A 12,561-nucleotide genomic window follows, 5' to 3' on the forward strand; every position below is an offset into this window, starting at 1 on the left:
TTGTCTTAGCCGTTAAAGAGGTTGTTGATTGGTAAGAGTTTTTTTTTTTTATATTATTTTGATTTTCTTGTCCTGTTTCTGTTTCCAGGCTAGCCTTATCGCGGATTAAGCTACGTATCTGAAGCCCACGCTCTTTATGCACTCGCAGCTCTACAGTGGACTGGGTGGATTAGGCCATGATGAGAATTTATTGTGTTCGGTGAAGCAGTTGAGGCCCATAATTGAGGTAAGTTGGGCTGAGATCTGACAAAGTCCTGAGATAAAGATTTCTAGTCCGCCTTGGGTCTACTTACTTTCCGTACAATTGATAAAAAGAATCCGAACTCAAAAAACTTGTGGGAAAAGTTGGAATATGAATACGAACTCAAAAGATTTTTAAAAAATTTTTTTAAAAGTGAAATTATCTAAGAATTTTTATTCATAAATTTTTGGATATTTATATATGATAAATTTTATAATTATCGAAAATAAATTTTTAAAAAATTATATAACTTTTTAGAAATAGATTTTCAAAAGAGAGAATGAAATTTTAAGGAAAATTATGAAAAAAAAGAATTTTATTAAAATTTTTTATTAATTAGTGTAATGAAAAAATTATTATTTAAAAATTATAAATTTTAAAATTAATAAAAAGAAGGTTAATTTTACTATTTTGACTTTAGAGAAAAAATAAACTTTTATAAGATCCTAATTAAATTAAGGATAAAATAGTAAATATAATTTTTATTATAAATTTAAAATTCATCATTTCTATTTTAATAAATATTTTTTTTGGTATTAATTATTAAAATTTTATAATAGCTCTGACTAAACTAAATTTTTTGAAATGATTTTCTCTATCTATTTTTCACAATGAGTTTCTCCATTTAGTACATTAGATTTTGACAAAATTATGGAATCTAATAGTTTCTTTATCATCTCTTGTAATATCAAGAGACAAAATGTTAATTAAAGTTTCATAAAATTTTATTATTTCTTTAAAGTCAAAATTGTAAAATCAATTTTTTTATTAATTTTAAAATTTATAATTTTTTAATAATTTTTAATACATTAATTTATAAAAATTTCTAATATAATTTTTTTTGTAAATTTTTTAAAAATTTCATTATCTCTCTCTAAAATGAATTTTCAAAAAGCTCTATTAATAAATAGGATATGAATATTTTAAAATTTGTGAAAAAAGATAATTAAGGAATTTCACTTAAAAAATTTTAATAAAAAAATGAGATATTAAGAGTAAAACTTAAGGTGTACATAGAATTTTTCAAAAATTAAATTTGAGTCCTACCCAAATTTAAAATGACCTAAACTTCAAAAATTCGAACCCAAAATAATGAAAATCCTAACATTACTTTGAATTTGTAAGGTATTGTTGGCAACTGCTTGTTTGCCACCTCTACCGCCAAGGGAACCATGTTTCTGTAATCTATATACCTTTCTTGCATGCTTCTCAATTTGATTGAATAGATGATTCAGAAATTATTTTCTTTAAGTGTTAATGAGGTTTTTGATTTATTGACTTTATGCTGAATTGGGAAAAAAAAAAAAAAAAACTAATGATAGAACTTGTTTAGTCCGAAGCTTTTATTAATTTAGACTTTCTGTTCCAACTGTGATCTTATGGCTTGTCTCATCCATTACCTACTGTTTTGCTAAAAATGGGGTAGCTCTGATTTAAATCTGTCGATGGATCTAACCCAAGTTCAATGCTAACTTTATCCAATCGGATACTGCCGAATAGTCTCCCACTAATCAAATTCCATAGGGCAATCCAACACACGAAAAAGAAAAGGCAATGTGATGTGAAGGCGTTTTTTCCCAGAGTTGGAGAAACTAAAAACTTGGAATTCCAAAGTCTATTATTCATCCCAACCAAATTAAAAAGCGGCTCCATAATTGATGCAAACCTAATTCTTTTTGTTTGCAACTCTTCACGCAATCGATGGACCAGCCTGATATGTATGGTAGGGACTTCCAAGGCTTAAGCCAGCTTCCTCAATCACTCGCTACCGTAAAACTTAACAAATCTTTGTGCTTATCCCTCTTGATAAGCTTAAACTACATTCTGCTACACCTGTTGTCTGAAATAATATACATTAATCATAACAAAGTTCTGTTCCTTGTATTTTTCATGCATCAAATCTGCCCCTCTTGATCTAAAATATATTATATACAATATCTCCACTATATGAGAGAAATGATTTAATTAAATCTAGTGTCATATATTATATGCATACCGCAATTAGTATGGTCATTGGATCGATTAAGGCAACACTAATTAAGCAATCTGAAACTCAAGGATGATTAACATAATTCCATTCTTTTAAACCGAAAAAAAAGTAGAATTTTTGCTTTGTTTTTATAAATTTATATTTTATATAATGAAGATCAGAATAAGACATCTACATCATCAGAACAATAGCGAGGAATGGGGACAATATGATCCCACTAGACATGATGGCTTTTCTTACTACTCATAATAGTAAGAAAGAAATAACTTAGGATCTAAGCTGTCACAGATGTCTCAACCGCAACCTGGCCAGGGTAACGGACTTGAGATTTCATGTCGGTTTCCCACAGCTCTGGTAATGCCTGCTTGATATTGTGAATACTTTCTAATGCATAATCTGCACCTTTTGGTCTCTGGGAAGTGCCAACCTGCATAAAATTTTAATGGCAGAAGGACAACAAATTAGCTATTCATCTTCATTTTAAACAAATATTTATGTTAATTAAGGCACCAGATTTCAAGGACTTACCAGCACAGTGTGCAGACCAACACGTTTTCCAGCCTCGATGTTGCGGACACTATCATCAAAGAACAACTGAAACAGCAAAATTCAATGATGAAAAACATTAGTAGACTGTAACAGCATTAAAGTGTAAAATACATGGCAGATAATTTATGAAGCATCTTACTGTTCTCTGAGGATTGATTTTGGCAATCTTGAGAGCACGCTCTATGGCAGATTCTTGTGGCTTGCAGACAATGGGTGTCTTGGGCAATGTTGCAACTGGATTGGTCTGAGCAAAATGCCCAATTATGTCAAAAATTTTAGGGCTGCTAGGAGCATCAGTTGTAGCAGCAGCTGATCCCAAAAACTCAATGTCATCTTCATCATCAGAAACCGTATTCTTATGGGTAGGATTGAGAGTCTCAAAACAGATAATCCCTTCAAAACAGTCTTCTAATCCAAGTTTACTAAGAGCTTTGGCTGCATGGACTTTGTCTGCATTTGTGAAGATCTAATTCAACAAGAGACATCAAGTTTTGTTAGTTGACAATTCTATAGAAGTATGGTCAATACTTGTCTATGCATTGGGTAGTAACTACTTACAATTTTTCGAAGAGGCAAGGTCTGCAACAGACTCCTCAATTGAGGATCCGGTTTCAAGTTCTCGTAAGGGAGTCTTCCATGGACATAACTATTACATAGGAAAATTAAGTGGTCAATCAAAAAAGGGAGACAGAAAAGGCAAAAAAAAGAAGAAAAAGAAAAGAAGGATTCCCACACCTATGGTATTCATCATAGTCAAAGTCATAACCAACTGCCTGCAAAAAAGAAAGAGAAAAAGAAACCACATTAAATATATATTATTTACCAGCATGATTCTTGTTTTACTTATATCTAATGAAAAGGATGTTGGAAAAAAAAAGAGTAAATGAAAGTAATACCCTAAGGCCAGCCATTGTTGTCCCATAATTCCTATACAACAGGTTGGACAATTCAACAATTTTGTCCTTTGCTATTCCCAGCTTTTCAACCATGTACTCTGAAAAGAAAAATGGCATTCATTTAAAAATTAGATCACCCGGAATCTTGACAGCAAAAATCGGAGCATCCGAGTATCACAATACTAATCCTCACCCTTAATATTCTTTCCACATTCTCCGGCGAGACCAGAACTAAGGGGATAAAGGGTATCATCAAGATCTGCAAATTCAAGCAAACGGTTGTTAGATCCTTCTCAGCCATTAGTTCGTATATTAACCTTTTATTTTCAAGTAAATTAGCTCACCAAACAGAAGGCAATCATATTTAGGCCTCTGAGCTAGTCTATATAGGTCCTCGTATTCCATTTCTCTCTTGATGGTAAGATAACCAGCAAGGAACTTGAGCAGAGGTCCTAAAACAACCAATGAAAATAAGTTAACATCAAAGTCCAAGATGGCTTAAAGCCACCCAAACTAACATTAATATAGATTTTTAAATCTCCAACTACAAATTTCCATTGCTTGTATCAAACTAATGACACACAATTGACTCAGATTACCAACATCAAATAAGAAGAAATCCCGATAAGTAGACAACATTAAGCCAATCCCAAGTAATTGCATAAGCTTTAGTTAATGAGTTCATGAGTGGATAAACCACAACCACAACTACAAATTGAAATCAAGTGTCCGCAAGTATTCTTTTAGACTTTATATTAAATTTCATGAAGCTTGAAAGTTCCTTGTAATGATAAGAAAGGGCATAAAATTATGATTAAAGACTAAAAGTGATTAAACCAAAGCTAATGTGATTTATTAACAACACTTTCAAGTATTAAAAACAACTCAATGATACACTTTAAAGCGTTGGAATTGAAAAGTGATGATAATTTAATAAAAAAAAAAGACACTATTTTGATGTATGGCACTAAAAGGTGGTGATAACTACAAATTTTCTGATGGCAACCAAAAAACCTAACTTCCCATCAAAGAAAATTAGCTTTTTTTAGGTTAAACAAACATGCATTATATCATGGTGCCCTTTTCATTTCCTCATGGTAGGAAAGCATCAAAGCAATGACAGAAAAAAGTGACATTTTTACATGTTTCTTTAGAGAACCCCAAAAAGAAAAGCCTTTCATGAACAAAACCCAGAAAGCAGAAAGCTTTGCAAAAGCACGACAAAGATTTGAAAATGAGAGACAATTTAAGTATGGCTGCAATGAAAAAAATACCATACCGGCTTCAAAAACTAGGTAAGCAGTAAGCTAATAAAAGGAAGAGCCTTTAAAGAACAAGAAACAGAGGGTAAGAGATTGTAATAATGTTTTCTAATCTATAACAGAGAGCGAAGGGGCAACATGAAGAGAGGCAGAGTTGGGTTTTTATAGGCAAAAATGGTTGGCCCCTTTTTCATTTTAAAAACCATTTTTTTCCTTTTTTTTTTTTTTTTATTCAAAAGTGTGGGAGAAAGTAGGGGTGTAAATGATACATTAGTACTCGCAAGCTACTCGGGTTCGATTCGAAAAAAACTCGAATTCGGTTCGATTATTGTCGAGTCGAGCTCGAGCTCGAGTAGCTCGATTTATCGATCGAGCCGAATTCGAGTATTATTATATCTGACTCGAGTAGCTCGCGAGCCTAATCGAGCTTTTATATTTAAATATATTTTTATTATTTTAATTAATAAAATATTTCGAGTCCGAGTTCGAGTTCGAATTCGAGCATGAATAATCGAATTTTTGTCGAGTATACGAATCGAGCTTATTTTTACATATTAATCGAGCTTAATCGAGCGAGCTCGAGTAGCTCGAATTCGATCACGAATCGAGCTCGAGCTTGAAAAATAAAACTCGATCGAGCTCGAGCCGAGTATCGAGCCCCGAGTTGTGAGTCGAGCTCGAACTCGAGCCTCTCACTACTCGGCTCGGCTCGGCTCGTTTACAGCCCTAGGAGAAAGTAACAAGAAGTAACCCAGAGCAAAAAAGCAATATTTTTAAGAAAACAAGAAGTAAAAACCGAGTTAGCTGTCCGAATAGGAGTTTCCTTAATCTTTTAAATTTCTTGTTTTGTCGCTGTTTTCCGCGGTCCAAATTCATCCATTCGTTTATTATTACAACAAAATCCAGAATTGCACAGAATTTTCAGCAAAAATTTTACGTAATGGGGTAACTTTTTTCAGTCCTAAAAAAATAATAAAATTTGTTACTATTACAATGTTTTACTTTCTTTGCTGAGTTGTGAACTGTTCTTTGGATTTTTATAATCAGTTTGGCACAAATGATTGGATATGAACAAATGCTTTGCCTAAAAAACAGGTGAATTTTCTCAATTTTTTTTATATAGTCTATGAAGATGCCAGTTTTTGGTTCCACCCGGATTCAATCCAGAGAGTTCTGATCCGAGCATTTCATCAATTATAAGAGATTCCATCATTCATTCATATACTGAAAACTTTGATTCAATGATACCCAAATCTTATAAAAATTTTTTTCTTGCAAGTGGTTTATTATTTTTATTAGGGTTGAAAGCCTCCATAGCCAAAAATATCTGTCCTTTCTTGCATAATCATAAGACGTACATGGTGTACTATCTTTTTTGTTTTTATCTTTATCTTTATTGAACAAGTAGTGCATGCTTTTGATAAATCATGACAAAGAAAATTAAATCATGCGTTACTTTTGGGTATAAAAACTTATACTTGGTGTGAACCAGGTTGGGATTTTTATGTCAGTTGGTTTAATGTACTCTTTTTTTTACTCTTTTAGAATTTTATTAATTATTTTTTAAATTTAAAATTTCACCAAATCTATTATATTATTGAGAAAAAGATCTTCATGTTATTTTTATTACGTAGGAGTTAGATAGGAACATCCAGACATGTGATGCAGGTGAATTTTACCTTACTCCACCATGCATCAATCATTGGAGATTGGTGTGTTTGCATCTGTAATTATAATTGTCGGATCATTTTCTATGGTGCCAAGAGGACCTCTATAATTGAAGAGAAAGACAGCAAATCCATGTCTGCTAGCCTTCTAATTATTACAAAAAAAAAAAAAAAAACAATAAACCGCGATTGATATCATACTTATTGAGATCAATATCTGATAAAATTCTTAAATAATACGTAATAGCCATTACTGTTGAAAAGGTGATGAGCAGATTTTGATGGCTTGATCAGGCTATGCCTGGAGTCCGCTACCAAAGGCTAAAGAATTGTTATAATTTTGGTTTTTGGAAAAGCTTCCATCAGCCGGAATATAAATGATGCATGACAACACTAAAAATGTTTCCTAGTTGGGTTTATTGCAAAAACCATAAAAAAATTAGAAAAAATTAAAATAAAAAATTTTCACGAAGATGTTTTTGGAGGTAATACCGCCAGTGATATAAGTGAAAAGGACTAACCCTAAAGTCGGCAAGACAGAAACGTTAGCCATATTTAATTAATATATAGAGAATTGGAGAGGAGAATAATTGGAGGTCTAAGACTTTTTTTTTTAAAAGTTTAGGTGAGAAATGATTATTAATTTTAAAATTAAGTGTTCAAAGAATACTATAGATTTCAATACAGATTGTTTTTATTAAAATAATTGTTGACAGCAAAGTTAAATATCTAAAATTTTTAAAAGGGATCAAGATATATCCTAAATTTTAGCGACGATTTATCTATTAAAAGACCTGTTGACAACGAAAATCGAAAGCTTAAAATTCAAAGAATAGGAAAAGTACACGCTCAAAAGGGGAAATGGGAGACTATAGTTTAGTCCTTCTTTCTCGTTAATAGATCCATAAATTGTAAGGAAAATGGTTACGTATTTGAAAAAAACACTGCTCCTGTGTCGGAGGACTGGGTCTTTTGCCAGGACCATTTCTAACTCTTTCCTCCTCAATTATTTCAACTAAACTTAAGGGGTGGCCATGACTATGACTTGATGAAAGTTTTAGAATTAGTATTAAATAGATGATCGATGATGGGCATTATTGAGGTTTCTTAGCTTCCAGTAGATGAGGTTTGGTTGACTGAGAAAGGTACAGCAAAGGAGAGATGATCATATAAAATCTGATTTAATCATTAATCAACCAAACCACAAGAACCTGAGATGATGCCATTTTGCACAATATTTTACTTTCACCTATGCTTAAATTAGTCAAGAAGTTTATAAATTTTATTTTTATTTATTTATTTTTATATTTGAGGTAACAAAATTCGAATCTAATTATTAGATTGAAAGATTTAAATTTTTTTAGCGACATAATAAAAAGAATTTTTATCATATTATTTTAAAACTGAATCCTAAATGACAAGACAAAAATGAAAATCTTTCACAATTCACTGTCAAAACGCCCTTTAGATCTTCAGGCCACCATGCCTTTTGTTATCATTCAAAAAGTTTGAAAAGATTTTGTTGATTGATTGATTTGCTATATCACATATATATTTATATATATGGTCGTAATAAAATAGAAAGCATTTTATTTTAAATATTTTTATTATAATACTATAACGATTCAATTGTAATAATAAATTATGTAAAAATTATTACTTACAAATGGGAATTTATTATACCAAGTTGTTTTGGAAAAGTAAAATCCTAAAAATATAAGAGTGAGATAGTGAGCAATTAACAACAAAGGCTTAAAGTAATCCCGGTATTTATGTTTTGATGTTCAAATTAAAAATCGACTTTAAAAGAAAAAAAAAAAGAGACAGTATGAAAGTGTATGAAAATAAGATCAATAAAAGGTACTTGAATTGCGCTATTTATACTTGTGAAATGAAAAATCTTGCGTTGCCTAACATTAGCCTTAAGAGACTAGAGTTGACCTAGTAGGTCTGAGCTGAGTTAGCTTTTGATTGTTCACTCAAGGCGTGATAAGTCAACATTTTAGGGGTCTAGTGTAAAAATTGCTAGAGGTGATTAAGCTTACATAGACCCACGGATTCATATCGATTTGATACGTCAGCTCGGTTAAAATGATCAAAGTATCTCTGATTGTCGCTAACTTATAATAAGAAGGGAAAAGTCTATTTTACCTTTTGGACTTAAAAATACCTATAATATTCTGTTCCCCTATTGAGCAGTTTGAGGTGTCAGACTGATGACCATGAGATAGGTCAATATGTCTTTAGAAGGATTGAGCTTTTAATTGAGCATGGGTTTTGAAAATTTTATTCGATAATTGTCTTGACCTCGTTTTGTCGAGTTAATGAGTGATGAGTACTGATGTACACAAGGTAGTAGTACTATTAAGGTCTGCAGTGATATTGTTGACATGCGTTGATATGATTGACATCACGCTTGTAATATTTGCAATTGTTCATTATCTCATGACCTTAAAGGTTGACATGACATTCGCAAATTATTCTTTATGGTAGGTTAGAGAGGTTCGATGTGTTATAAGTGTACGGCTAATGTAGTATAGTAGATTTTGCATAGTGAGTTTTGCAGTGAAATGACTAATATGCCTCTTGTGCAAATTCATCTTAATTTATATTTATTAAAGAAAGAAATTTTTGCAATTAAATAAATTAAGGCAAAAAATGCAAAAGGTCATTATCAGTAACCGTTATGGTGACATGGTTCAATCTAGGATGTTTCTCTGATTTAGGACTTTGGCCATATAAAAGGCCTTCTAAGGGCCCAGATCTTTACTACCTAGTTTTTCAACTCTCAAGTTTACCGGATTTAACTGACCTCTAAAACTTATAACCTTATTTCATTTGACCTTTTCTTTTCAAACTCTTTGGTATATATTTTTTTTCATTATGTTTTCTGATTCTAGCATGTCTGATAACTTTAGGGTAGAAGTAATAGGAGGTCAACTCAGCCACAAGGCTTTCTGTTAAGATAATCAGGTCCCCTCTATCATTGTAGGAAGGGACTACCATTGAGCTACCTACTGGTTAAATCTAATGTTTGTTGAAGGCCAAAAATAGATAAAGGACAATGCTTGAGTAAAAGAGAAAATATTTGTCATGGGATGGACGAGTTTTAGGCTATAATTGATTTGGACCTTCATAGCCTTCTAGTATCATTAACCATGGTTAGTTTTGCTTTTTTATTTGACCTTTCTTCCTTTTCTTTTGTTCCCCTCCTATACTATCCTTACCTTTATTATCTTTCTCACTTTTCTTTTTTTTCCTAACAATTCGAGCTTAAAGTCTAGCTCTAACTCATCTTTAGAGTTTGATGAGTCTTTTGGCTCTTATTCATTATCCTTTTCTTTTAATGTTGTGGAAGTCCCAACTCAAGGGCTTGTTCCCTCCTTATAAGCCAAGCAATTAGGTAATGAAGCTTTTAATGCCAAGCAGGTTTAGAGTTTTGAATACGTAAAGGGGTTCGACTAGGCAGAAGAAGAGAAAAAAGGTGAAAAGGAGGCAGAGGTCACTAACAATGATCGTGATGAAAATCTCACCCATTTTTACACCCCTTGCTCCTTAGGCGTAACCCCAAAAGAAGTGATGAGGAGCTTAAAAAGCAAAGCCAATCTTGAAGACTATCTTAATTTATACTTGGTCCATCACGTTTTTGCTATGAAAGTCAAATTCAACTTTCTCTTTAAATAGTACAGTATAATAATATCGACCTTCAATGACTAGATTGCCACGCCTTTAGACTTTGACAAAATTTGGGTGTATTGGGAGTCCATAATGGCCGGTCTTAGGTTTTCTTTACATTTTGTTTATAATAGAACATTTTTTGTCTTATAATTTAACTATCACTTAGTTTACTCCAAATTTTTTTGGTACATAATAGGATTTATTATTCATTGTAGAAAGTTAGGTTTAATTTCTTCTATCCCTTTATTTAGGGAACTTTTTATGATGAATAAGCACTCTCATGATAAAAGCAAGTTCTATGTGATTATTTGTCTCTCCAAAAAAATTTTTGTCAACTACTTAAGCTCAATAAAAACTTGAAAGGTTTTTTTTTTTTTTTGTATAGAAAAAGGTGAAGGGGCTTTGGAAAATAAATAATAAAAATGGCAATTTAAAACACAAAAAAGTGACATGACAAGAATACAATATGAAAATAAGACGAACACGAAAGTGAAATGGCTCAAAATTTTAGTAATAAATATATATGGGCTTAACAAAACCAAAAAAATATATTTCATGTTTTTGTATTAACACAAATTGTGACAAGTACTTTTCATATGAAATATGGTATGAATACATGAATTTTAATATTTTACATGATACAAATATACGAATCACCAAGTCTAATAAATGGGCTTGACATTTTTTAATAAACCAAGGTCAACCCTTTAACCAAGGATAAGTTAGGTGTTCCAGATACAATAATTGCTTCCTTAAAAATGGAAAGTTAATAATCGATGCCTATAAGCTAACCCCCCTAGTGTCATTAGGGAGATTAAGTACTGGCGTACATGTTAGTTTATTTTTCATACTAGGCTTATCTTTGTCAATTTTGTTCTAACTTTTAGTTTGATTTTATTTTACAGATATGGCAGGCCGAGGTGAGGCTTTTACCATGTCTTGTTTTGTTCAGCCTTTCAAAAGAAAAGTGAAAGGCAAGGTCCTTCCTCAGCTTAGTGCCCCATTTTAGAGGATAAAAATAATTGATCCACCACATTTTTAGGGTCAGGTTAGTGTTACAGGCCTCGTTGAGTTCTAGACGTTTAAGCAAAAAAGTATGGCTTAGAGGCCTTAGAAGAGGTTGAGGATTGAAACCTCTTTTTTAGAGGCTGTGGTCAAGCTCTAGCCTATCTCAGAGAAGGTTGCTATCAATGTGGAGTTCGACTCCACAGAAAATGCCTTTGAAGACCCTGAGATGGTGAGGAAGATCATATGGATCACTCTTTCTAAAATAGTTTTGTGTATCTTTGAGCCCGATTTACTTTATAATATGTTATTTATATTATTTTGTTTGACACTTAGCTTAAATTTTATCTTTGTAGTTTTTAATTGGTTCCTTACTTTCATCTTAAAAAATATAAGGAAGAACCTGATGTATTGCTATTGAGCTTTGGCTAATTATTACAAGACCAAGCAGGACATCAAGGTTTATGATCGTGATCTCAATGCTCTTCCAAAAATAGTAAAAAAGCTCAAGGTCACTAACACCCAGTTCAAAAGACCAACAATGAGCTTGGCAAGGTTGAAGACTTAAGCTAAAAGGTAAATGACATGTTAGTTCAAAAAGCCATGACTAAGTCCTTACAGCAACAATTCAACCTTAAGTTGAGCAAGATGTTGGCTGACGTGAAGAGGTTGAAGAGTAAGCTTGTAGGTTTGTAGTAGGTCGAGTAACGGGTTATGGAGAACTTTCTTAAGTCTAATAAGTTCTACAACATGCAAATCAACTTTTTTTGAAATTATGTATTTGGCTCTTTCGAGTTGGCTTTGAAGGAAGATAAGTTCTTTCATGCTAATCTTGACTTATATTCGATCAATATTAATAATCTGAAGTCCTAGCAAGTCATGGCACCAACTGAAAAAGTTTAAGATGAAAAGGACTTAAAAATTGAAATCGCTGTAAATGCTATTTTGGAGGTAGAAGTTGAGGACTCATAAGGAGAAAGCCTGAGGTGAAAACTTAAGATGGTGAGCCATAAACGCTAGCGCTTGACTAGCAGCCCGATGAGGGAGCTTAAAGTAGTTTTTTCTTTTTTTTGTTAATTTATTATTTTTTGTAAATTTTTTGTTTAGACCTTGTATATAATACAATTTTTAATGAAAAATTTTTTTTTGCACATTTTCTTAGTTCAATTTTTTTTCTCTTTATTTCATAGCTCCTCTTATCGACATATATGTCATGGTAATTTTCCAAAGTCTTAGCTTGATACTCATAAATGAAAAAGAATAAATAAACAAA

The 12,561-nt window shown here is 32.0% G+C and overlaps 1 protein-coding gene across 1 annotated transcript; it reads right to left on the bottom strand.

Annotated features, from left to right (window-relative positions):
• Nucleotides 1-2,288: 2,288 nt before the first annotated feature.
• Nucleotides 2,289-5,092, bottom strand: LOC111311955 (Haloacid dehalogenase-like hydrolase (HAD) superfamily protein). The gene is made up of 9 exons (XM_022911826.2): nt 4,956-5,092; nt 4,021-4,128; nt 3,870-3,935; nt 3,677-3,774; nt 3,516-3,553; nt 3,339-3,426; nt 2,920-3,246; nt 2,760-2,825; nt 2,289-2,658 (listed from the first exon to the last, which is right to left on the bottom strand). The coding sequence occupies exons 2-9, from the start codon at nt 4,079-4,081 to the stop codon at nt 2,506-2,508; spliced, it is 897 nt and encodes a 298-aa protein (XP_022767561.1). The 5' UTR covers nt 4,082-4,128; nt 4,956-5,092; the 3' UTR covers nt 2,289-2,505.
• Between the last annotated feature and the right edge of the window lie 7,469 nt (nt 5,093-12,561).

The sequence above is a fragment of the Durio zibethinus genome, chromosome 1 (genome assembly GCF_047325235.1).
Source record: "Durio zibethinus cultivar Kanyao isolate XHJ-2024 chromosome 1, ASM4732523v1, whole genome shotgun sequence".
In the NCBI taxonomy this organism is placed as follows: domain Eukaryota; kingdom Viridiplantae; phylum Streptophyta; class Magnoliopsida; order Malvales; family Malvaceae; genus Durio; species Durio zibethinus.